General features: G+C 58.1%; 7 protein-coding genes across 7 annotated transcripts; 5 read left to right on the forward strand and 2 right to left on the reverse strand.

The window, feature by feature from the left end:
• Positions 1–290: 290 nt before the first annotated feature.
• D7B24_006902 (uncharacterized protein) lies at positions 291–1,606 on the forward strand (the record flags this gene model as incomplete). The annotated part of the gene is made up of 2 exons (XM_028641022.1): positions 291–314; positions 389–1,606. 2 exons carry the CDS (start codon positions 291–293, stop codon positions 1,604–1,606), a joined length of 1,242 nt encoding a protein of 413 aa, XP_028494928.1.
• Positions 1,607–2,490: 884 nt separating this feature from the next.
• Positions 2,491–4,469, forward strand: D7B24_006903 (uncharacterized protein; the record flags this gene model as incomplete). The annotated part of the gene is made up of 4 exons (XM_028641023.1): positions 2,491–2,776; positions 2,856–2,955; positions 3,022–3,034; positions 3,105–4,469. The coding sequence occupies 4 exons, from the start codon at positions 2,491–2,493 to the stop codon at positions 4,467–4,469; spliced, it is 1,764 nt and encodes a 587-aa protein (XP_028494929.1).
• Positions 4,470–5,276: 807 nt separating this feature from the next.
• Positions 5,277–6,998, reverse strand: D7B24_006904 (uncharacterized protein; the record flags this gene model as incomplete). Its single annotated transcript, XM_028641024.1, has 3 exons — positions 5,277–6,317; positions 6,417–6,487; positions 6,926–6,998. 3 exons carry the CDS (start codon positions 6,996–6,998, stop codon positions 5,277–5,279), a joined length of 1,185 nt encoding a protein of 394 aa, XP_028494930.1.
• A 3,109-nt stretch (positions 6,999–10,107) lies between these two features.
• On the forward strand, positions 10,108–12,018 carry D7B24_006905 (uncharacterized protein; the record flags this gene model as incomplete). Its single annotated transcript, XM_028641025.1, has 4 exons — positions 10,108–10,317; positions 10,371–10,476; positions 10,531–10,582; positions 10,644–12,018. 4 exons carry the CDS (start codon positions 10,108–10,110, stop codon positions 12,016–12,018), a joined length of 1,743 nt encoding a protein of 580 aa, XP_028494931.1.
• Positions 12,019–13,098: 1,080 nt separating this feature from the next.
• Positions 13,099–13,932, forward strand: D7B24_006906 (uncharacterized protein; the record flags this gene model as incomplete). The annotated part of the gene is made up of 1 exon (XM_028641026.1): positions 13,099–13,932. The coding sequence occupies one exon, from the start codon at positions 13,099–13,101 to the stop codon at positions 13,930–13,932; it is 834 nt and encodes a 277-aa protein (XP_028494932.1).
• A 204-nt stretch (positions 13,933–14,136) lies between these two features.
• Positions 14,137–16,464, reverse strand: D7B24_006907 (uncharacterized protein; the record flags this gene model as incomplete). The annotated part of the gene is made up of 1 exon (XM_028641027.1): positions 14,137–16,464. The coding sequence occupies one exon, from the start codon at positions 16,462–16,464 to the stop codon at positions 14,137–14,139; it is 2,328 nt and encodes a 775-aa protein (XP_028494933.1).
• Positions 16,465–20,131: 3,667 nt separating this feature from the next.
• D7B24_006908 (uncharacterized protein) lies at positions 20,132–22,378 on the forward strand (the record flags this gene model as incomplete). Its single annotated transcript, XM_028641028.1, has 8 exons — positions 20,132–20,294; positions 20,344–20,386; positions 20,441–20,696; positions 20,752–20,878; positions 20,935–21,167; positions 21,223–21,436; positions 21,507–22,255; positions 22,316–22,378. The coding sequence occupies 8 exons, from the start codon at positions 20,132–20,134 to the stop codon at positions 22,376–22,378; spliced, it is 1,848 nt and encodes a 615-aa protein (XP_028494934.1).
• Between the last annotated feature and the right edge of the window lie 1,318 nt (positions 22,379–23,696).

Below are 23,696 nucleotides of genomic sequence, written 5' to 3' on the forward strand. Positions count from 1 at the left end.
CCCCACCAGTGATCGACAAGGGCCGTCGAAGGCGCCGCATCGGATCGTGACGTCGCTCTTTCTACACAAACGCGCTCCCTCCCCAACGCGCGACAACTCACCTTCCCCCTCCATTGTCCACCCTCCGACCTGAAGAGAGCACCATATTTCGTCCCAACTCCAGCGATGATCGAAACAAGAGCCGCATCGCGCCTGAACCCCCACGCAGCTGGCTGGGCCTGATCTTCCCTCCCTTCTCACCTTTGGTACGCGGACGTCATTCACCAACGGACAATGCTGTCCCCAGCACCATGACACCCGGTCAACCCCCCTCTGTACGTTGCGTCGCGCCTTTCTCTCGCGTCATGTAGGGTCTGTTTCACAAGCTCATGCGGTAGGACGCACAAAGACACCGGACCCCCGAAAGTTCCTCCTCGCCAAGAGACACCCGCCCTCGTCGCGGGACACGACGACGACGCCCGGCCACCCGCGGCAGTTCCAGCCCAGCGGCGCCGCCACCGCCGCGAGCAGCCAGCAGCAACAGCAGCAGCAGCAAAAGTTCCACGCGACGCCGCGGTTCGCGGCTCCTTCCTCGTCTTCGTTTGCGTCGACGCCGCGACCGCCGTCGAGCGCGCAGGGGTTCGCGCCCGGATTTGGGTTCCCCGGGACGAGCGCGGCGCGGCGGCAGAGGGAGGCGATTGTCGATGATGGGGTCGACAGCTCGCCGACGGGCGTGAGGGAGGGGTTGGGCGGGTCGATCGAGGATGAGTCGTCGGCGGGGGAGCGTTCCGATTCCGAAGAGGAGGCGGGACGCGAAGGAGAGGCAGAGGAAGAACAAGACGAAGAGGAACAGATCCGGGACTCGATCCCCGGGAGCGAGGGGCCGACGCCGAAGAGGAGGCGGGTCGAGATCGAATCGGAAGAGGGGGGCTCGCAGGTGTCTGATGGGTACAGGGACGGCGAAATACGAACTGTGGACGAGCGCGATGTGCGCGGCGATGAGGATGAGATGATGCTCGATGCGCCGGTGACGCCTTTGCGAGGCGGAACGCAGGCGTCAGACAATGAGCACGACAATGATGATGACGATGACGACGACGACGACGAGGAAGAAGAAGGAGGGGAAGAGGTGCGCGATGCGGCGGCCGCACGCATCCAGCAGCCTACTTTCCAGCGGCCGCCACGGTTTCGCGCGCCAGAGGTCGAGGCGCCGAAGCCGGACGGGCTGCCGGAGGCCTTCTCGCCGCAGAGACGCGGGGTCAGGTACATCCCCGGGGGCCTCGCCGCAGAGATGCAGTCATGGCTCGCCGAGGTCAAGGGGTGGAGTGGGAGGCATGAGAGACAGTCGGAGACGGCCGTGCAGTTCGCCGTGGAGGAGGTCGAGGCCGGGGGCGTGATGTATCTGGTCAGAGGGCGACAGCTTCACGCGGAGGCGGAGGGCATGTCTCGTTCGATGAGGCTGATGCTGGCTGGCGAGGGCAAGTTGACGGGTCTCGCGAAGAAGGCCGAGGTTCACAAGGGCGTCGTCATTACGATTGCACAGCCTGCGTGGGAGGTCGCGCTTGGACAGGGCCACGGGCAAGACAGATGGATTGTTGCCTGTGACTGGGCTGTACAAGCGGGATAGACAGGGTGATGGCCGATGATGTTGTCGATTCGGATCTTTGGGGGATCTGAAGCCCTATGGCCTTGGCAGCCAGACACTGCTTAGGAACCACTAAGGGGTGTTGTCACGGCTGCCTTCGAGGCCCTTCAGTCCTGAGGGATCGGCACAGATCAGGTAGGTACCTAGGTAGGGTACCTTGAGGCAGGTATCTTGGGAGGTGCCTAGGTAATGGAAGGTAACCATGCCCGGCTTCAGGGGCATGACCCTGGAATTGGGGGGCCTTGGGGCACGTTAGGGTAACATCCACTAGAACCAGATGATGACACGCCTCACCCTGCCCTCGTCCCGCCCGTGAACCGTGGCACTGTATGCATCGCGGGCTTCCAGGACGTAATCATTGCTAAAAGTCGTGCCCTCTGCGTCGACCCTTTTACCTAAATCTGGACGCGTTCTGACTGATGGAATCGTGCCCTGGGGGTGCCCTGGGGGTGCCCTGGGGGTGCCCTGGGGGTGTCCTGGGAGAGACGACAGCCAGCGTCCCTCTGAGATTGGTCAGGCTCCACCAGCGAAACGGTGGCCAAGACGTTGGACGTGTTCTCAGCGATGGAGGGTCACGTGGGCTTCGTCAGCTGCTTGCGCCCATCACATTGCACCCATCATGCCCTATAGGGAACCGCCCGTGTCGTGCCCCATCTCCCTGTATCAAGCCTCGCGCGCATTTGGCTTCGAATGTTCCGGTTCCTCATCACTTCTTATATGTCCCGTTCGTTGTCGCTTTCATCCCTTTCTTCCCTCTGCATGATTGCTGTTTGGGCTTTCTCTCCTTTGCGTCGTTGTCTTGCTTCCTTCGTCCGTTGATTCATTCTCCCGGCCCGCACATCGACAAGTCCTCACCTTGGCCTGTCATGTTCAAGTACATGTACCGGCGCATCGCCGTCGCGCCCACAGAGTCCGTCGATGACTACCTCGGCGTCGTCGTGCCTCTCGAGGAGGCCCATCTTCACAGCCACTCAGCGCGCACCGGCCGCACCGAGTTTGAGGACCCGCCATCTCCCGGCGACGACGCTGGCGATGCGCCAAAGGACAGGGAGGAGAGCGAGGGCATGCTCGAGATGAGCGCGGCCGAGTACAGCATTGAGGGTCTCCGGAGAGAAGTGAGGGCTGGCAAGGGCGACTCTACGGATTACGAGAGTGAGTGGCCATGCTCCAAACGATCTCAACTCACTCATGAGGAGAGAACGAATGCACTAGCATACTGACAGCGTGGCAGTGAGGTCAAAGTTGATCAACAAGGCCATCCAGGATATTGGCATGGGCAAATACAACTGGCAGCTGTTCATTCTTTGCGGCTTTGGCTGGTTTGCCGATAAGTACGTTGTGTCAAGCCCCATGGAGAGAACCATCGTGGAGAATTGTTGCTAACCTTTCGTCCGTAGCCTTTGGATGCAAGTGAGTAGCATTTGCGAGACGGGGCATGAAGGAGTCCCCTTACCACGCAATCTTTGGCTAACCATCGCAGGGCGTTTCTCTGTGTTTGCCATCACTATCCGCTGAGTTTGACGTGCCGACCAAGACGGTGCGGTACACGACAAGCTCCGTCTTCATCGGCCTATGCTTTGGCAGCTTCATCTGGGGCATCGGCTCTGACATCTTGGGCCGCCGCATCGCCTTCAACTGTACCCTGCTCATCACTAGCGTCTTTGGCATCCTTGTCTCCTTTGCCCCGTCCTGGGGCTGGACCTGCTTCCTCTTTGCCGCTCTTGGCTTCGGCGTCGGCGGCAATCTCCCTGTCGACGGCGCCCTCTTTCTCGAGTTTCTTCCCGACGCATCGAGCGCGCTGCTGACTCTTCTCTCTGTATGGTGGCCCGTCGGCCAGCTCGTATCCTCGCTCATTGCCTGGTACTGCATCGCCAACTGGCCCGCCGATCAAGGTTGGCGCCTCTTTGTTTTCATCATTGGCGTCATGACGCTGGTCATGTTTGGTATCCGCTGCTTCTTGTTCCATCTCTTTGAGTCGCCCAAATTCCTCCTGTCCAAGGGCCGCCAAGCCGAGGCCATTGCCGTCGTCCATGGCATCGCTTATAGGAACGGTGCAAAGACGTGGTTGACGGAAGAGATTATGAATGCCGTCGTCGACGACGTCGCCCATCCCGAACTCCACGAGGTCCGACCCGCTGGAGTCAGCGTACTGAAGGACAAACTCAGCAAGTTCTCCGGCGACCGAATCCGGCCCCTCTTCCAGAACAGGACGCTCGGCATGGCGACCATGCTCATCTGGTTCTGCTGGGCCACCATCGGCCTCGGCTACCCGCTCTTCAACGCCTTCCTCCCCCAGTACCTCTCCGAGCACGGCGAGGACCCCTCGACCGGCGCCGGCGCCAGGGCCGAGGCGCCTGCAGAGGAGGGCACAACCATCTCGGCCGAGACGTACCGCAACTACGCCATCACCTCGATTATGGGCATCCCCGGCGCCCTCCTCGCCGCGTACCTTGTCGACCACCAGTCTCCCTGGCTCGGCCGCCGCGGCACCCTCGCCATATCGACCTTCGTGTCGGCCATCTTTCTCTTTCTGTTTGTCGAGTTTGGCACGACGCCCAACGCGAAGCTCTTCTTCTCCTGCGTCGAGGCCTTTGCCCAGAACATCATGTACGGCGTCCTGTACGCCTTCACCCCGGAGATCTTCCCCGCCCCTGTCCGCGGCGCCGGCACCGGCGTAGCGAGCTTCCTGAACCGCGTCACGGGCCTCATGGCGCCCGTCATTGCCGCCAACATTCCCGGCGACGGCACGACGGCGCCCATCACCATGTCTGGCGTGCTGATCCTGCTGGCCTTTGTCGGCATGTGTCTGATTCCTATCGAGACGCGCGGCCGGCAGAGACTGTGAGCGTCTGCTGCCCGCCCATGTTCAGTTTTCATGGTATTTCTCTTTTCACTCACAGGAAGTGAGGAACGGCATCATTTGGTAGACATGACTGTCTGTTGCATTGAAGGCGTCTGGCGTCCTGCACCGCTGCTGCTGGGCTGCGGTTGATTGGATACTTTGGGTTCGACTGTTTTTATAGACGTACATATATTCTCTTCGATCATCCGTTTGTACTATCGTCACGCGATTCCTCCCTTGTGCGTCGCGTGTCTTGATTTTCGTATCACGATGATGCTCAAGGCGCTGGACTTGGTCTCCTCCCGGGTACCTGTATCTTCTGTTGCGCTCCTTCCTCGCAAGCACATTCACCATCCCCTCCAAAACAAAAACCAGGCAGCAACACGTTCAACAGTATATGCCCCCCCGGCAACGGTGCCCTTTCCAACAGGACCACCATACCGTGACGCATGGTGTGGTGGTCCAGAGGCAGCTTAATAAATACCCGAGAGCGCATGCCTCTACAATGCGATACAGGGCGCGCAAGCTTAGAAGCGCGTGGAGGGACTGGGGGGTTCAACGCCGGCCGACGGCAAAAGGAGAAATTCCTTTTTTGCCTTGTTTTACACCCTCACCAGGTGTCCTTCATCAACTTCAATCACCTCGAATGCATCAGGGATGCAATGCCAGTCATCCTGATTTGTTTCTTTTTTGTATCGCCGCTCGCTATCATGCTGGAAAAAGAAGATGCATTCAGCCCATGAAGTTTCATCACAGACCACTCTACAATTAACACACACCCACATAGCCTCTCCCCCCCCCCCCCTTCTTTTACCTGGTTCCCTTGGCACCGGCGGGCGCGTCGGTGCGGCGCCTGCGGATGGAGTTGCCCACGGCGTCCTTGACCATGGGGTCGGCGCGGATCGTGTTCTGGACCAGCCAGTCCTTGACCTTGGCGCGGACGGAGCCGAGGGCCTCGGCGTCGCCGGCATACGGCACCATCTCCATGGACAGCAGCTTGGCGGCGTCGTGGTCGAGGCCGTGGGCCAGGGCGTCGAGGCGCTCGAGGCCCTGGTGCAGGCTCTCCTGGGCGGCGGCGTCGTCGTCGGGCGGCGGCGGGCCGCCGGTGAGCAAGACGTCGATGAGGGGCCCGAGCTGGTTAAAGGCAATGTAGAGGGTGATGCTGGCCTTGCGGGCGAGGGCGATGAGCTGGAAGGGCAGGAAGGGCTGGCGCGTGGTCAGGGTGGACGTCAGGGCGTTGGCGGCCGTCAGGAAGGCGGGCGGCAGGGGCCGCGTGACGATGGTGAGCTCGAAGAGGCAGAGGGCGGCGAGGAGGAGCCAGCGCCAGTAGCGGCCCCAGTCGAGGTAGCCGAGGAGGCCGAGGCCGTAGAGGGCGGCGGCGGCGACGGCGTAGTGCGGCAGCAGCGACTGCAGGACGCCGCGGGCGAGGTAGTCGCGCACCGTGTTGAGGCGCTGCCACTGGGTGACCTCGGGGCCGAAGCGGTCGTAGGCGAAGCGCGCCGCCGGGTTGAGGAGCGTGTCCGAGGCGAGCTTGAGGTGGATGAAGCGCGAGGCGCCGTCGGCGTCGGAGGACTTGTCGGGGTGGTGGACGGCGGCGAGACGGCGGAAGCGTGACTTGATCTCGCGGTCTTCCGGGGCGAGCGTCGACAGGCCGAGGTCCGAGTAGAAGCTGCCGTCGCGGCGCAGCTCGTGGTCGGCCTCGTAGAGCGTGTAGAGGAGGTAGAGGGACACGACGAGGAAGTGGATCCTGCGGCGGTGCGTGATGTACTTGGCCGAGCCGGGCTGCGGGCGCGGGTCGCCGGCGCGTATGGTGATGGAGTAGTAGATGGTCTGCGTCCAGCCGGTCACGAACTGCAGTTGAGGTCAGTGAGCAGCTCGGCGCATGGCCAGGTGATGGTCGAGGCACCTCAACCTCGAGGCAAGGCGCCTCGCGATCAGAGGGCAACGTACATTGGGCAGAAAGGACCACCCTAACAGGGAGAGAAAGTTGGACATGATGACAGCAGCAGCGGTTGCAACGACTGAACTGTCATCTCACGAAGTACCGTCGGTCAGTCGGAGACGAGAGAGAACGTTGCTCTCGGAAGTTTGGCAGGATTTGGGCGCGCAACACGACAAGGTCGTCGAAGTGCCAACAACCTGCAAGCTGTCAAAGACAAGGCCAAGGCCAAGGCCAGATCCACGATAAGGATAAGGGTCGCAGTGTAGTGCAACAGTTGCGTCACTGACCGATGCTGGTTGGCTTATGTAATATGACCTGGTGTAACCACCTCGACGCGCATCATCTCGAGCCAGCAGAATGTTCCTCCTTCTCGTAAAATCACACTTGACTGTGAATCCCTCCTAACTCAATCATATTCATGCTCATGCTTGTCAGCACATCGTCACAGGACGTGTCAGGTTGCGAACCCACGCGGACCGCTAGTCATCCTGTCTACCATGGCCACACGTCAACAAACCGAGCCTCGCGGGGTTCGCGATTCTCAGCATGAGCCATCGGAGAAGGTCGGGACTCGCGCTATTCAGGACCATACGAGCTTGCCAGAGTCTCTGGCGTCGATTCGGCTCATGTCTGCCTAATGCTGACATGCTACATGCCAGCACATGCTCAGTCCTGATTTGCAATCCAATGGCAAGACTTTCCAGTCGTCCCCTAATGCGGGCTTACGTGCCCCTGCAGTCAACATGGAGAGCTACGTGAGCATTTGTCGCCCTGAACACGGCACTCTCCGTGAAATCTTGGGCCACACCTCAGCCGAGCTAGTTCTGTGCATCTTTGGAACCAAACTTGGCGACATCTCGGAACAGGGGCAGCGCGACCAACATGAGGTCCTCAGTTGACCTATGTGGCAGCATCCAGTAAGTGCTCAATACTTTGCGCTCAGTAGACGGCATGAAGACCTGTCACCTTGGCTGAGTGCTCTGCCGTGAGATACATGAAGGCGTAATGGACTCCCCTTTCCGAGACATTCATCGTCGCCAAGGACTTTCCAAGAGGTCACACTTCATAATTTTCGTTGTGAGAGGCTTTACCACGACGCCACATGGTTCAATATGCATTTTTGATCATGTCGCGTTCAGCCAGAACAGACGGCGGGTATGCATAGCGGCAACCCATGACAGGAAAGTCGAGTGGCCTGCCAAGGACATTTCTGTGTTGCACAACATGCCGCTATGTAAGCCATATGGAATGGACAATGCCCTGACCTCATTGGATCGAGGCAATTTAATATATGCACACGCACGCATGCACGCACACAAACAAACTCGTGCCTCAATACGCCTCGGCGGTGCAGCTGACAGCCTTCACCGAATCGTCATGGCTCAGCTCGCCGAGGGCCCTGCCTGAGAAGTACAAGATCCGCTGTCAGATGATAACTGCATAGCTGTTGTGCAACCTGTTCCTCCCCACGAACCTGGGTTCGGGTTCCAGCGCAAGGCTCGACTTGACCGCCAGTCGACCTGATCAGACGCGAGAAGCGGGAAGCGGGCAGCGGGAAGCGGAAAGCGCTCAGCCTTCGGGACGCTCCCGTCCTCAGGGTCGCGGATGATGCTGTGCCAATGAGCCAGCGAATGCCCTTCACACCTCTCTATCTCATAATTATATGAACACAGCTGGTTGGTGGTTCGATATCTGGCCTAGACTATCTACCGTCTCGGGCACATGGTCTGTCAAGGTAGCGTTCAAAGGGCTCGGTAAAGTCTATCAGCCGATGCCGCAGCGGCACGAAGCTGGTCCGGTGAAAAGTAAGGTACCTCACCGAGAGAGTCTTGTACGAGGCACTGACTGCATTGTTCCCGATAATGAATGGGGGTTGTCTTGCAACGCTTTCACGGCATGAGGCCATGTTGCAGCCTCGACACGGTCTGAGGCGACATGGTCTGAGGCGGTGTCCAGGGCAGTGGCGGATGCGTGTAGGCATGGCACTGCCTGCATGAGGCAGCTGCAGCCCAGGCGGCATGAGGTGGGTGGGCGTTTGAGGCTGCCGCTGGTGGTGATTGCCAAAAGGGGCAAAAGGAGTCGAGGTAGGCGCCAGGAGAGGGAGCCGCTTCATCGTGATTGGATGCAGTAAGTGAGTCAGCCAAAATAGCAGGGGCAGGCAGGCGCAGGTGAGCTACAGTAGGCAGGTCCTCGCTTGTGGTGCCCAGGTAGCTCTTGCTTTCCCGGGTGGAGGTGGGGCCGTTCAACGTCTCTTTGTTCGCAGGCACCGTTGACCGACCGCCTTTGTCTGATCTCCAGAGTCGTTCAGAATAGTAGCACCCTTCACACTAGGTGCATTCGGAAAGCCGGGCTGCTTCTTCTGCTCATTCGCTTCAACCCCTTTGCGGCCGAGAGCCCCCCCCCCCTCCTAACCCACCTCATGCTGAACCTTGCTCAGCTCGGCGTACCCAATCATGACGTCGCAGTTGTCAGTCTGACTACTTGACCTCACTCACCGGCGATGGTCTTCTCTGACAGCCAACGAGGTGCCTCAGCTGCCCGTATCCAGAGCGCGTGCCCATGCCGTCATGCCGCACTTCAGTCCCTACTCGCCTGTCTGTGTAGTGGCCCGACTCCAGCGTGTCGGGACAGCGATGATCACCTCGTATAGTTGCAACGCTAACAGCCCTTCACGCCTGGGCACAACCGGCCGTCCGGCGCCCATGTTGATCTATTCTCAACTCCATGCGCCTCGCGATCATCAACACTACCTCATGGACTCGGACCGAGTCCTCAGCCCAATTCGCAGCCGGCCCAAACCTCTCCCTCCAAGTGAGCACCTCAACCGAAGCAACCAGAATCAAGACAATCGATAGCCGTGGCTACACAGCATGCGGTGGGGCCTACAAGTGACCGATTCTGCAGGGGCCACTGTCGCCGATTTTGATTCTTTCCCTCAAAAAGGATGCACACACTCTTCAGCTCGTCGTAGACACTCCCCTGCTTTTTCTTTTCTTTTTGTGTGCCTGATGGACACGGGTGTGCTCTGTGAACAGGGATCGGCCGATGCTGACAGGTTCAGGTGGCCATGTCTGCTCTTCTCGTGGTCAAAGTACGCGGGCCCTTTCCGAGGGGCCCTCCTCCGTTCAGGATCCATAGTCATGGTCAGATGCGTCTCGCAGCCGTTGAGGGCTGGAATCCATCGGAAAGACACTCTGCCGCAGGCCTTGGCATGCTGTTTGATAGCTCAAGTGACATGCGGTTGGCAGCTCCAGTGACGCGCCACGCTTGTCATGCAGCGGCAGCCCTAGGTGCTTGTAAGCGTTTGTCTTACCCAAGATCGTGATACGCACAAGCTTCTCAGGTAATGTTTATTCACCGAATCCCCAGAGGCGTCAAAGCTCTAGTTGGTGGCCAGGGATCAGGGGTTCGGCATGTCTCAGGCCCCATGCCCTTTTCTTCTGGACTCGAGGTGAGCTCGAGTTGCAAGCGGTCTACGCCACGCCTGGCAAGGCTCGAACGCTCACAACTCTGCGGCAGAGCGGCCGAAAGACATACGAGCCTTGGTTGTTTCCAAAGTTCTGGGTATCAGCTCGCGGAGAGATGTTCTCGTTGCAAGTGAGCGTTTACCTATTTAAGATCGTTTCCCCGGACCGCAAACATGAGAAATTTACTTGTCTCATCACCAACATCACACACTCTCTTCATCTCTCCTTGACTATGTCTCTCCGATTCATCTGCTACAGCCTTGTGGCCTGCTGGGTCGCCGGCTTGACGTCGGCCATGCCCGCTACCGACCCGCCTCTCCAGCCCTTTGGAAAATATGGCTGTGGACAACACGGCCCTAAGAACCGTGCCTGCTGGCGCGATAATTTTGATATATTTACGGATACATCATCCAAGATCCCCGATACAGGAAAGACCAGGACGGTACGTGAAAGGAGGCCTCAGCGCCCCATGCGTGAAGCTGACGCTGCTTGCAGTACGACTTGACCATCACCAATGTATCAAGCTTCTCCTCCGCCGACGGTATCAGCAAGCCTGCCATGCTGATCAACGGCCAGTTTCCTGGTCCGACGATTGTTGCCGGTGAGACAAGTTCCACTCTCACCCTGTCGATCTGACCCTGACGCAAATAAACAGATTGGGGTGACTGGGTCAAAATCAACGTCCACAACCAGCTGCAGCATAACGGGTATGTTCCTTGCATGTAGTCGGCGCTCTCGGGTTACGTTGAGACTGACTGAAGCGTCTAGCACTTCCATTCACTGGCACGGCATCTGGCAGATGAACACAAACGACCAGGATGGCGCCAATGGGGTCACCGAATGTCCCATCCCGCCCGGTGCGAGCAAGACGTACCTATTCCGCATGCATCAGTACGGTACGGCCTGGTATCACTCTCACTTTTCCTCGCAGTATGGCAATGGCGTCGTCGGCACCATACAGATTAACGGACCGGCGTCTGCCAACTACGACGTTGACCTCGGCCCATTCTCAATCACGGACTGGTATTACGAGACGGCGGACAGGCTCGAGCGGCGCGCAGAGCTGGTCTCCAACGGTCCGCCGCCCGACAGCGACAACGTACTGTTCAACGGCACCCACGTCAATGCCCAAGGTGGTGGTAAGTACTCGAGGACGACGCTTCAGCCTGGCAAGAAGCACCGCCTACGTCTCATCAATACGTCGGTAGACAATGCCTTTACCGTCTCCATGGTAGGACACACGTTTACCGTCATTGAAACCGACCTTGTCCCGGTGGTCCCGGTGAAGAAGGACACGCTCTTCATGACGGTCGGCCAGCGATACGATGTCATTATTGAAGCGAACCAAAAGGTGGCGAACTACTGGTTCAACGCGACGCTGGCAAGCAGCAGGTTCTGCGGCACGACGCGCATCAAGCAGCCTGCAGCCATCTTCAGTTATGCTGGCGCACCCAAGACAAAGCAGCCAACCAACCCAGGCACACCTGTGAATGCAGTCTGCAGCGACACGGTGGGCTTCAGCCCGGTTGTCAAGAAGATAGCACCCAAGAAGGAGTTCCTGAAGAGCCAGGGCTACCTTGATGTCAACCTCAAGACACCCGTCATTGACGACGTTGCCGTGTTTCGGTGGGAGGTCAATGGCTCCAGCATCAACGTCGAGTGGGACAGGCCCATCCTCGAGTACATCCGCGAGGGCGACTTTGACTGGCCGCGGGAAGCCAACGTCATCGACATTGCGCAGAAGAACGTCTGGACGTTCTGGGTCCTTCAGAACCTTGGACCCATCCCACACCCAATGCACCTTCACGGGCACGACTTTCTCGTTCTCGGCGCGGGCGACGGCGAGTTTGATCGGGTGGCAGGGGTCAACTCGCTGAACTTTGACAATCCCATACGGCGGGACGTGGCGGAGCTGCCGGGCGGCGGACATCTCGTCATCGCGTTCCAGACGGACAACCCGGGAGCGCACCTGCTGCACTGTCACATCGCTTGGCATGTGTCGCGCGGGCTCAGCGTTATGTTCCTCGAGAGAAAGGGCGACATTCCCAAGACGGTCAACCTCGCCAACCTGGAGCCGAACTGCAAGAAGTGGCGGGCCTATGAGCCGACGGCAGTCTGGCCACAGTCCGACTCGGGTCTGTAGACGAGGGTGCCACCGATGTGGCTGGATTTAATGATGTCACGTGGAATCGTCTTTTGTTTCCCTTTGTCTGTTGGAAGGGCGTGGAGCATAAGCTGTATGGATTTCATAATGGGTTCTTGGGATTACCTTCCGAGGGAACGGTAATCGATCGGGGTTCAGTTGCACACAAGCAAGACAGTGCTGGCGGTTTACCGGGCACGTTGACTTACACACACGGGTTTCCTAAATTCACACCCGATGGCCTCCCTGGGATCTGCGCTTTCTTCTGCGGCTGCGTCGAACCAATGCAGGATGCGGGGTAGTGTCGGATCTAGCTCGTTGCAGTTCTTGCAAGGGATGGCCGAAGGTTTCACCTTGTATCTTTCCGCATATACAAATCATATCATGGAACATCTGCCGGGAATGACGGCTTCTTCACCGCTCTGATGGAAGGATGCGGCCATGACCGTGCTGTGCATGGGGCAGCGCAGTTGCATGTTCCGCTGGCTATGAGGACAGCTGGCGCGTCGGCGTACATGTTCTGGCCGCTGCAAGATGAACGAATGCTGACTATGAGGTTCGCTCGCATCTGTTATGGTAGGTGGCTCCATCCCGTCAGTCATTGTTGAGAGGTCTTGAAGGAAAGGCATGTTCGGCATTGCCCTGGGAATGGGGAACAAGAATACGTCCATTGGGTGATGCATGCACAGTGAGGACTCTCTGCCTCGTGGATGGGGTTGTACACTTGCAGTGCTTCGTTTCACGAGAGACAACACAAGAGGCATCTGTCTAGGCTGCTGGCGTTGGTTGTGATTAGAAGAGAGATGCTTCCCCGTGTTGGGGGCCTCGGTCTGCACGTGCGGCCCCCTCACTCGGGCAGCTGGGGGCAGCTGCAGACGTCCAAGCTCAAGCTCAAGCTCGAGCTCAAGCTACCTCGACTCACCTCCTCAACACCACTCATCCACGTCACTTACAGCATCGCCATTTCCATCATCATCATCATCATCATCAACCAGATTATCATCACCTCACTCACAAGGCCGGTGGCACAAGAGACGTTTCTCCCCTTTTCATCTTCCGCCCGCCCTCACCGCAAAAGCCATGCCGCCCATCAAGCTCTCCCTGGACGGCCAAAATCTGACCATCCCCGCCGTGCCCCTGACGCCCTCGGCCTTTGCGCCGTTTGGCGACGTCATCCAGAACCCGCACCCGGCCGTGGCCCCCTCGGCGACGCTGCCGCCGCACCTCGCCCTGCGCGCCGTGTCCGCGAACCAGGGCACGGCCATCAAGTACCAGCACCCCTCGGTGCCGGTGAACCACTACGCGACGGCCCCGTCCGGCACGCCCGCCCAGCCGGTGCTCAACCTCTTCGTGTGCGCCGCGCGGCCCCTCGACCACCCGCACCCGCCGGCGCCGCCCCCGATCTCGACGCTGCTGCCCTACACGCCCGTCGTGCACCAGGGCCCGGGCCTCTTCCGCGTGCGCATCCTCGAGCGCCACCCCTTTACCACCCAGACGTTTGCCCCGCTGGCCGGGCCCGACCGCAGCCCCGCCGCCGGCTACCTCGTCATCGTCGCGCCGAGCAGGGCCGCCGGTCCCGCGGACGAGGGGCTGCCGAACCCCGACCCGGCCGCCGTCGCCGGATCCGCGTCCGGAACCTCCGGCTACCCCGGTCGCGGCGTGCCTGATCTCGCCGGCCTCCGGGCCTTTGTCGCGACGACGGGCCAGGCCGTCACGTACGGCGCCGGCACCTGGCATGCGCCCATGGTGGCGTTGGGGCCGCAGGGCACGAGCGTCGAGTTTGTCGTGACGCAGTTTGCCAACGGCGTCGCCGACGAGGACTGCCAGGAGGTCGTCTTCGGGGCGGGCCAGGACGGCAGCGTCGTCGTGCAGGTGCCGGAGCGGTCTGGGCTCGGCGGGCTGGCGAAGCTGTGAGGGTGGGAGGGGAAGGGACGGTGCATGGGGCTCGACTCAAGGTGCTCGAGAATATTTCGCAGTACCTTACCTAGTGTGGCCTGGGAAATGAACATGAACAAGTGAGAAAAACGGATCAATAGTAGTTATTAATGAGAAACAAAAGTATACAGTCATCCAGCCGAAAAGACTGCGCTTGATCATGTATCGCCGCCGTCGACCTGTCTATCCAAACACCTCAATCATAAAGTGGTACTCAATCTTGCTGCCGTCATGCCGACCCCTGGTCGTGAGCTCGCTGCACTTATCCGCCAGAATCTCGCCCACGACTGGCGCGCCACAGTAGAAAACGCCGACCTTAAGCTCCTCGTCCTCCTTGTAGTACTCTGCGTCGCTGGCTCCCTCACGCCTTGCGCTGCTGCCGGGCTTCTCTCCGCGCGCCTCCTCCCTCTTGCTCCGGCGGAACGCCCTCATTTCGTCGTAGTGTCGGTCGAGGATATCGTTAAAGTCGGGCCGCCCAAAGTGCGTCGGGTTCAACAGGCCAGTCAGGGGACTAGCTGGGTGGTCGTCGGTGCGGTGCATTTCGAGCAGCCAGCGGTAGACGTGGGTGACAATGTCCTTGCGTTTCGCCGTGACGTGCGTCTGGATGCGAATGTCGAGGTGCGGCTGGTCCTCGTGCTCGCGGTGCCACTCCTGGCTGCGCGACACTTCGTTGAGGAGATCGGAAAGCCACGAGAGGTAGTTTCTGTCGCGGACCATCCAGTGAAAATCGACGCGGCGGTAGTCATCGGCAAAGTCGCGCGACTTGCCGGCCTCCGGGCGGCGACTCGTATTGATCGTGTCGGCGTTGACAAACTCGTCCCTCTCAGGACGCGTCTCGTTGTCGTTGTCGTCCTGTTGAGAGCTGCAATCGTTGGCCCTTTTCCTCTTGGCTTCGTCGGAGCCGAGCAACATGCCATCGCCACCAGTGATCTTCTCGAACTTGCCCGAGGCATCGGCAGGGTCTGCAGCCGTGGCATCGGAGTCGTGGCGATCCTGAAGGTGGCCGGCCTCGAGATGGGCGGGACCGCCATGAGACATGTCGTCGTGAGCCTGCAGATCGGCAAGAATGCCGGAGAAGGGCGTGACGCCAATCCCGGCACCGATGATGACCGAGTGGTTGAACTCGTAGAAACGCTGGGCAGGCGCGCCAAAGGGCCCGTTGATGCCCACCTCAATCTCAGACTCGCCCGCGTCGCCGCCCAGCTTGCGCAGTCTGCCGGTCCAGTTGCCATCCGTTTTGATGTGCACCTGCATCTTGTTGCCGATGCAAACAGAAACGGTAAAGGGGTGCCACTGCCAGATGCTAATCTCTGGCACCTGGAGGAAAATGTACTGTCCGGCCTTGTACCTCCAGAGACGCTCGCTGGGGATGATGGCGGTGATTTCGACCGTGTCGTCGTCGAGGCACTTCATGGTCGCCTTGATGCGGTGGAAACCGAGGGCGACGCGGACAACGCGCTCCACGACAACCAAAAGGGCAGGGAAGGCGAGGAAGTAGCCAAACATGGGCCACTGCAGGAGATGGGCGGTCCCGTGCGCCATCATGAGGCCGATGATGGGGAACATCAGCAGGTGGCCGAGCTGGAATACTTCGTAGTTCCACCTACGGACCTGCGGGATGCTCAAAAGGGAGAGTAGGTAGAAGCAGCCGAGAGCTGTGATGCCCGTAACACCGGGGACGGAGCGGACGTACTCGATGTACGGCCGGGGCACCATGTCGTCGCCCAGCAGGTAGGCGACCTCGGTCTCGTTGTTGGGGTCGCTGCCACTGACGAAGGAGCCCGTCAGGTGGCCCAGGGCGTGCAGTGTCGCGAGGAGGATGGCGACGCAGGAGATGCGGATGTGGAACTCTTGCGAAAGATCCCAGTTGAAGAAGCGTGAGACATAGTAGGACTTGCGCATGAAGGTGGAAAAGTACCGCGACATGCTGAGGATGAGGAAAAAAAAGGTCGGGTAGAGGGCGCCGGCGCACGTCTTGGCCATGACGACGCCCCAGCCAAAGGCAGCACGGTACGCCGGTGTCGTCTGGTACTTGACGAGCTGCCAGATGCCAAAGGCCAGCTGCATGCCGATGACGAGGGCGAGGAAACAGATCTCGGGGCCATGCACGGCCCAGTAGGCGCGGATGCGGCGCCACACGGTTACACTTTTCATGTACTGCTTCTCCTGCTTCTCCTCCTTTTTGGCCTGCTCGAGGGAGGGAATTTTCCACTCTTTGACGCGCTTGGCAAATTCGTCGCGCGGGATGCGCTGCTCTTCCGAGCCCATCATGCTGCGGAGAAAGGCATGGCGGATGTGATCATTTTCAGAATCGTGATCGCGTTTGGTGACATGATGGGCGGCCGTGACGGGTGTGAGCTCGTCGTGTGCGGCGTCGAGCTTCTGCTCTACCTCATGGTAGTCAATGTAGCCGTCGTCATTGTGGTCGAGATCATCGAGAAACTTCTTGATCTCGTCGTCGTTCAAGTACTGGGTATCGCCGTTGGCGTCGCGCACGGGATGTTCAGCCATGAAGTGGGCGGTTGCCACTGCTGCTGCTGCTGCTGCTGCTGCTGCTGCTATGATTGTCTCACGGCAGGATGGCGGAGGATCCTCGTGGTGTCGTGAGACGTTAGGGACGGTAGCGAGTTCAAGGAAGATCAAGAGGGCCAGCAGGGACGGAGAGAGCACTGAGGACGAGGGTGGACATGGATCGCAAAGGGAAAAGCCATCGTGCCCAGCAGTCGCCAACGTCAGGCGAAAAAAAGACGCGTGAGGATGCAGAGAACGGATACGTCAGCGTCGGGATGCCAAGGGCTTGACGAGACGATACCAAGACCGACGGTGGTCGGGGCCAGGCTGACGTTTGCCCGTGTTGTGATTGCTGCTGGTGCTGCTGGGGCGTCGCCCCGGCCTGGGCCTAGTCTGTGTGCCAGGGCGTGATGTGGCCCAAGGGGGACGAGGTACACATGGGGATGTGCCTGGAAGGCTGGCGGATCGAAGTACCGAGGGGATCGAAGAACCTTGAAATAAACCTTAAAAGTACGCTGCCCAGACCGCCAGCGAAGAGAAAGGCGGGCGCAATGATGCAGTGCAGCCGACGCGGAGGCCCATGACGATGGCCGCACGATGTTGCTATCACGGTGGCCCTTGGTCGGGACGTGCCATTGGTCTGGACGTGGCTTAGGGCATCTGGGCCCTTTCTGGGCCCTTTCTGGGCTCTCGTCTTGGAAGCTGCGTCTATGTCTATGATCCGGTGGTAACTGACTGTTCTGGTTCGGTTGGACTGTTGCAAGCGGGAAGCAGCCAAGGACATGGCTGCTTCCCGCTTGTGGATGCAACAGACCATGATGACGCAATGCCGCGCTGCTGTGGAATGAAATGTGACGCTAACGCCCTTAAGCCTTCAGCGGCTATTGAGTGCTTCTCTAGCGGTACTGCTTGGCGATACTTTCAGTACTGTCAGTGTTGGCGCAGAGGCTGTTCTTCTTCTTCTTCTTCTTCTTCACGAAGCTAGCAGGCAATGCATGCCGAACACCTCTCAGCTCATAGTCGGTGGATGGTTTCCGAATGGAGAATGGAAAGAAGTGTGTGCAATGCGTAACTTGCAGAGCCAGGGTTTAACTCGATATGAGTCGCAACCAAGTCGTGGGGGGCTGCCATAGCCAACCGCCGAGCTAGCGACCATGTCCAAGTGAAAGCACGACAACCCCTAGAGTTGACATGTCTCACAATCTGGAGCATATCAAGTCGACAATCTGGAATGAACCACGGGTCTATCTGTATCACAGTCAGGTCGTGCAATTTTGTATGCCGGGTGGTGCAAGGTCTCTACCCGTACTACAGGCTCATCCAACAGCCACCTCCCGAATTCGGAGAGTCGAAAGTCCGCAATTCTGAAGCATGAAGCTTTCATATTGCCTTTTCTGATTGAGGCTTCATTGCCCAAGTCAGACTTATCAACCAGTGTCTGCAGCTCTGTTGCTAGCCTTCAAACCCCACCGCCGAATTCATGGTGCCAGGTCCCGAGACCAGATCTGTCGTGGTGTCGCAATGGGCCCTCCAGTGATGGAATCCGAAGGAGGGCGCCTGCGCTGTTGTCGACAACACAGGCCTCCCCACCACTCGTGTGATCTGAATACTATGATCGTTGGGATGGCGTTGGCGGAGTCATCGAGGTCTTGCTTGGGGTTGGGGCTGGTAGTGGAAATATTCTTCTCCACTAACAGCGTGAGGATACAGCCAAACCTGCTCTCTGTCGGAGCAATGCTACGTGCGGATTCTCTTCTGTAGAAGCCAGACGGACTTTCACTCAGTTCCCCTTTCTACCGGGTTCGGAGAGTCGGCACAATCGCGAACTGGCTTCACAGAAACACAGACAAACTGGTTTCCGCCCTCGGGAAACCGCATTCGGCCGCCGGACATTGGATCATGCCGTACTGGTGGCTGGCACTGCTTATATCAGTCATGTTGCGGGTGACGTATGCATGGCATTACATGAGGGCGCAGTCGTTGGCGCGTCAAATCCCAAGAGACAGCGGTCATTGGCAGCAAGTTAGGCAGCCATTTAGGAGCTTTGCAGTGCCGATGAAGATGAGCACGTGGTGCCTGGTCTGCGGCAGCCGCTGCTAGCTCGTAGACTCCTCGGGAGGCCGTGGTATCGCCAGATCGGGCTCAACCCCGGACTTGATCCAGGGGTAGTACGGAAGACTGCAGGCCGAACTGGCTCAAAACCCCAAATGTGAGTATATTGACCCCGGGGGTTCTTTCCTGAAATATGTAGAAGCTAAGACCACTAGTCTATATTAGGGATAGCCCCTGCATAATAAGCGGGGATCGAGAGCTCTAGCCAGTTATAATCGATTAGTAAGTTAAAAGGATTAGACTAGCTAACTCTATAGCCGTGCTTTAGGGGCTACTTACAGGCGTGCCTTTATACTATGCGCCCACCTGGGGCCAGCTGTGGGCAGCCGTGCCTTACGCCCATCCATTGCCGTGCCTTGGACCCACCTGTGGCCATGCCTCAGAGCCACCTGTGGCCATGCCTCAGAGCCACCTATAGGCGTGCCTTATGCCTATCTATTACTATACCTTAGGGCTATCTATAGGTTTAAGGCACGCCTATAGGTGGCTCTGAGGCATGGCCACAGGTGGCTCTGAGGCACGGCAATGGATGGGCGTAAGGCACGGCCATAGGTGGCTCCAAGGCATGGCCACAGGTGGCTCCAAGGCACGGCCACAGGTGGCCCTGAGGCATAGCTATAGGTGACTCTGAGGCATGGCAATAGATGGGCGCAAGGCACGGCCACAGGTGGCCCTGAGGCACGGCCATAGGTGGCTCCAAGGCACGGCAATGGATGCGCGTAAGGCACGGCCATAGGTGGCTCTGAGGCATATCCGAAGCTATCCGAAGTAATTTCAGCTTAGGAATCCCCTTAATAGGATTTTACGGGCTTAAATTCCATAACCCCCTTACTAGGATAGATTATTTAAGGTCTTGAAGAGGGGGTGGGCCTAGTTATCGATTTTTTCAAATTTGGGGTTTTGAGCTAGTTCGGCCTGCAGTCTTCCGTACAGGGGTCTCTATTGGTGCCTATGGCGAGACTGACCCGGTAGGGAGTTGCCAACGGCTTTGAGTTCAGGCTATCTGTTCGGCTCGAGGCTGTGTTATTGTGACACCACATCGAACTCCCCGGCCTCTGATCGTCTTGTCATCGCAAGTTTCGGGCACAGCACAACCAAAGAGGCCTTGAAGCGTCCCACATGTCCATCGGCGTGCCACATCACACTTCAAAAGCTCCCCACATGCTCCGCTTGAGGTATTGCAGATGCATTCGGACCATCTTCTTGCGAAGATGGCATCCTTCAAGGTCAAGACCCATGACAAGGTTCAAGCATTCGGCGACCCATGGATCACGACCGGCGTCGGGGACTTCATGATAGAGAACGAGAGGACGCCGTATGCGCCTGACGCGTGTATCTAGCTCCGCCTCATGTAGAGAGCAACAAACACTTGAAGTCAACCCGGTGAGTCCGAGGCGTCATTCACTTTGCCTATATTTACGCCCTTCTCCTCGGGTATCCAAAGTCTGGCCTATCCTCATCTGCATTGTCATCACACGCCCATCTGAAAACATCGGAAAAACTCATCGACATGCATCTCATATCTCTCCTGGCCATGGCTGGCTGTTTGGCAGCGATGCCGTCAGCTCCGTCGTCCGGTCTCAGTCCTCAACTAGCGCCGTCTGATGTGCAGCGTCGGTCTCCCAAGCCGACTGTCCGGGAGGAGGTGTACGACTACATTATCATCGGCGCCGGTGTGGCTGGCTCGACACTTGCCAACCGTTTGACCGCGAGTCGAGGTACCTATTGCATACCCAAACATCTTTCGGACGCATCATAAACTAATAGGTTCGCTAGAGTTTCGAGTGCTTTTGCTTGAGGCTGGTCAGCTGTGAGACTCCAGTATTCCCGGGTTCCCTGACTAGAGATAACTGACTCGTAACAGGGACGCTCAGGAGGACATTATCACGATCCCTGGCCTGGCTGGTACCGCGGCCGGCAGCAAGTACAACTGGAATTTGACGAGTTCCCCGGCCGCAGGCACTGGCAACAGGTCGATTGCCTTGCCTTCGGGCAGGGGCGTTGGAGGCGGAAGTCTTATCAACCAGATGGTGTTTGTCAGAGGCTCCGTCGGCGACTTCGACCGCTGGAGGCATTTCACCGGTAGTAGGTGGGGCTGGGCTGACATGTTCAAGAACTTTGTCAAGGCATGTCGTCTAAGCTCATACTCTTGATATCGGCTCTAACATCCTACAGAGTGAGATATTCGGTCGTCCTAACGAGGATATTGTGGAAAACTTCAACGTCACTTGGGACAACTCTCTCCGTGGCACGAAAGGAAATGTTTTTGCCGGCTACTCTCCCTTCTGGTGGCCATCCGTCAGTGAGTCCACATCATCCACGGCAATACCTGCCAGGAGCTGAGCTGACTTGCAACAGACAACATTGTATCTGCCGCTCGAGAGCTCGGCATCCGGGTTCTGAGGGATGGCTCTGGCGGCGACGTGTCCGGTGGCTTCTTTACCACACATTCCCAGACCCCCCGGAACGCCCGAAGCTCCGCACGCATCGCGCACTACGATGTCGCAGCGAAGAGGGCCAATTTGAGGCTGATCCAGAACGCGCATGTGACCAAGGTTCAGATCGAGCGTGGCCGTGCTATTGGTGTTCAGGTACGATTCTGATTATTGTGAGCTAGTTTTGTCCAGAAGCTTACATATGCGCAAGTTTGTCGAGAGTTCGAGCTCGACTCGTCGCACCATTAAGGCCCGGAAGGAGGTAATTGTGTCGGCTGGCGCAATCTTTTCGCCTCAGATTCTCCAGCTCTCTGGAATCGGGGATGCTAAGGAGCTGAAGACTCATGGCGTTCAGTCGGTTGTAGACCTCCCGGCCGTTGGGCGCAACCTCCAAGACCACCCCCTTCTTGTTTTGGTAAACTTGAGTACGTTCCTGCGGCCATCTGTCCCATCCCGCAGCGGCTTTCCACTAATACCTGTACCAACACTCTTCAGTCAACTCTCCTCTTAATGGGGGTAATCTGTCTGACCCCGCGTTCGCTGCCGAAATGATGGCGGAGTATAAGAGCAACCGCACTGGCCCGTACGCAAACCCCGGCGGCGAGTTTCTCATGTTCCTGCCTACCTCAAACTTCAGTACTAGGGCACCTGAGCTCTACAAATCCGCCCAAGCCCAGGATGCTACACAATTCCTCCCAGCTGACACTCCGAAGTCGGTCGTTCGTGGATACAGAAAGCAACACGCGCTACTCACCGAGGGTATTGCGGCGGACACTCAAACTCCTATGGAGATGTTCTGGAGCGAAGGGACGATGGTTTTTGGCGCGCAGCACCCCTTCTCGCGAGGATCAGTCAAGCTGGTATCGAATGACCCCTTCGACTCCCCTGCCGTTGATCCCGGCTACCTGAGCAACCCCCTCGACCTCGCGGTTATGGTCGATGCATTCAAGTTCGCGAGGGTCATCGTTGCCACTGAAGCCATTTCACAGCTCTCTCCCGTTGAAATTGTGCCCGGACCCGGCGTCTCGAGCGATGCGGATATTGAATCGTACGTCCGACAAAACCTTGCCACGTTTGCCCACTACGCCGGCACTTGCTCTGTGGGCCCTCGGAGCGCAGGCGGCGTCGTCGACGATACGTTCCGCGTCTACGGCGTGAAGAACCTCCGGGTCGTGGATGCCAGTGTCATCCCCTTGCTTCCCGCTGCTCACACCTCGAGTACTGTGTACGCCCTTGCTGAAAAAGTATGTCGTGGCATGAGAAGAGCGTTTCAGATATCATATGCTAACCATTGTTGCCTTCAGGCCGCCACGTCCATTCTGCGTGATGTTGGCTCTCGCTCGCCTGGTCGCCGAGACTGGGACTAGGGGTGATGAAGCACAGCTTGCGACGACTCTTTGGGTCTTCCTTCTTGGCTGTGGGGGACTAGCAGGCACTGTCATGTGTATGCAATGGCAACAGCGTTCGCATTTCTATCGACATCTTGTTGACAGGTCTTGGATCTATTTCCAGGTCAACCACCTGTTGTGCCATGTTTCAAATCAAGATACTACAAAGATCCGCATTAATCGATAATGGAATCACGGCTCAATATTGTGGTGCGAATATGACATGTGAAATACAGTGGAAAGGGTGTGTACTCCATTTTGATGACAGCACTATTTGGCATTGTTGTACATCGTTAAGCTCGAAGAGGAATCGAAAGCCTGGTGGATTGCTCGCCTTCCATTCGATGCTCCTGTTGCAATCACCACTGTCACACTGTCGTCTACCCACCACCGCTCTCAGCCCCGCCTTGAAATGTCCAGGGCCTCCTGCGTCAGCCTCTCTTGCCAGAGCGAGGTGGATAGCCGCGCGGTAGACCTGACTGATCTTCAAACCATCTTATCATGACGGTGGCACGCGTGGGTAGCACAACGGACAAGGGATGGAATAATATATGTTTGGTAAAGCGTCAGCATTCCTTCTTGGATCTGGCCAACGTTATTGAAGTCTATATCATGTACACGTCAGTAAAAAAAGTCGCCCGTCTGCTCAGTCTCAACTGTCTATTTGGATTGGTCCATATTGTGTCGAATATACTAACGAGGTCCATGGAAGAGGGAGCCATGAATCAGAAGGGATGCAAGCGCAATAAGGTCTTTGCGTGTCCAGACGGTTCCTGAATGCAAGACGGAAGGGTACCTGGACTGCCTGCAACGCAGCGGCTGGTAAAATTCCTCACCATGGGGTTATCAGTCTTGTGCCTACTTGGGCACGAAGTAGTGCGTCACGGTTTTTGCGGGTGATAGGTTCTGAAGACCCAAGGACAAAGCCGGGACCTCCTGTCGCTATCCACCATCAGCAGATGGATTGGACCCCGCTCGCGTACCACGAGGCGCGCTTCCAGAAGTGCAAGACCATCATCCATCTCGCGGCAGTGCCAGTGCGCCCGTTGGGTTCAGCTGCCCCCTCCCCATATCGCTCATCGGGGAACACCGCGATCGTAGTGGGCCTGTCCGTCGGGACCCAGCTGAGCTACCCCGCCATGCCGACCATGTCATCCCACTTCGCGCGCCGAATCTCAACCTCAACCCTCCCGTTCTCCTTCTCCCTCACCCACAGGACAGCCAAACCACGAAAAGAAGAAGAAAAAAAAAGGAGAAAAAGCGCCTCGTCTTGGCATTCAACAAGTCCATCGCCGCA

The sequence above is a fragment of the Verticillium nonalfalfae genome (assembly GCF_003724135.2).
Source record: "Verticillium nonalfalfae strain VnAa140/NRRL 66861 chromosome Unknown scaffold_51, whole genome shotgun sequence".
Lineage (NCBI taxonomy): Eukaryota > Fungi > Ascomycota > Sordariomycetes > Glomerellales > Plectosphaerellaceae > Verticillium > Verticillium nonalfalfae.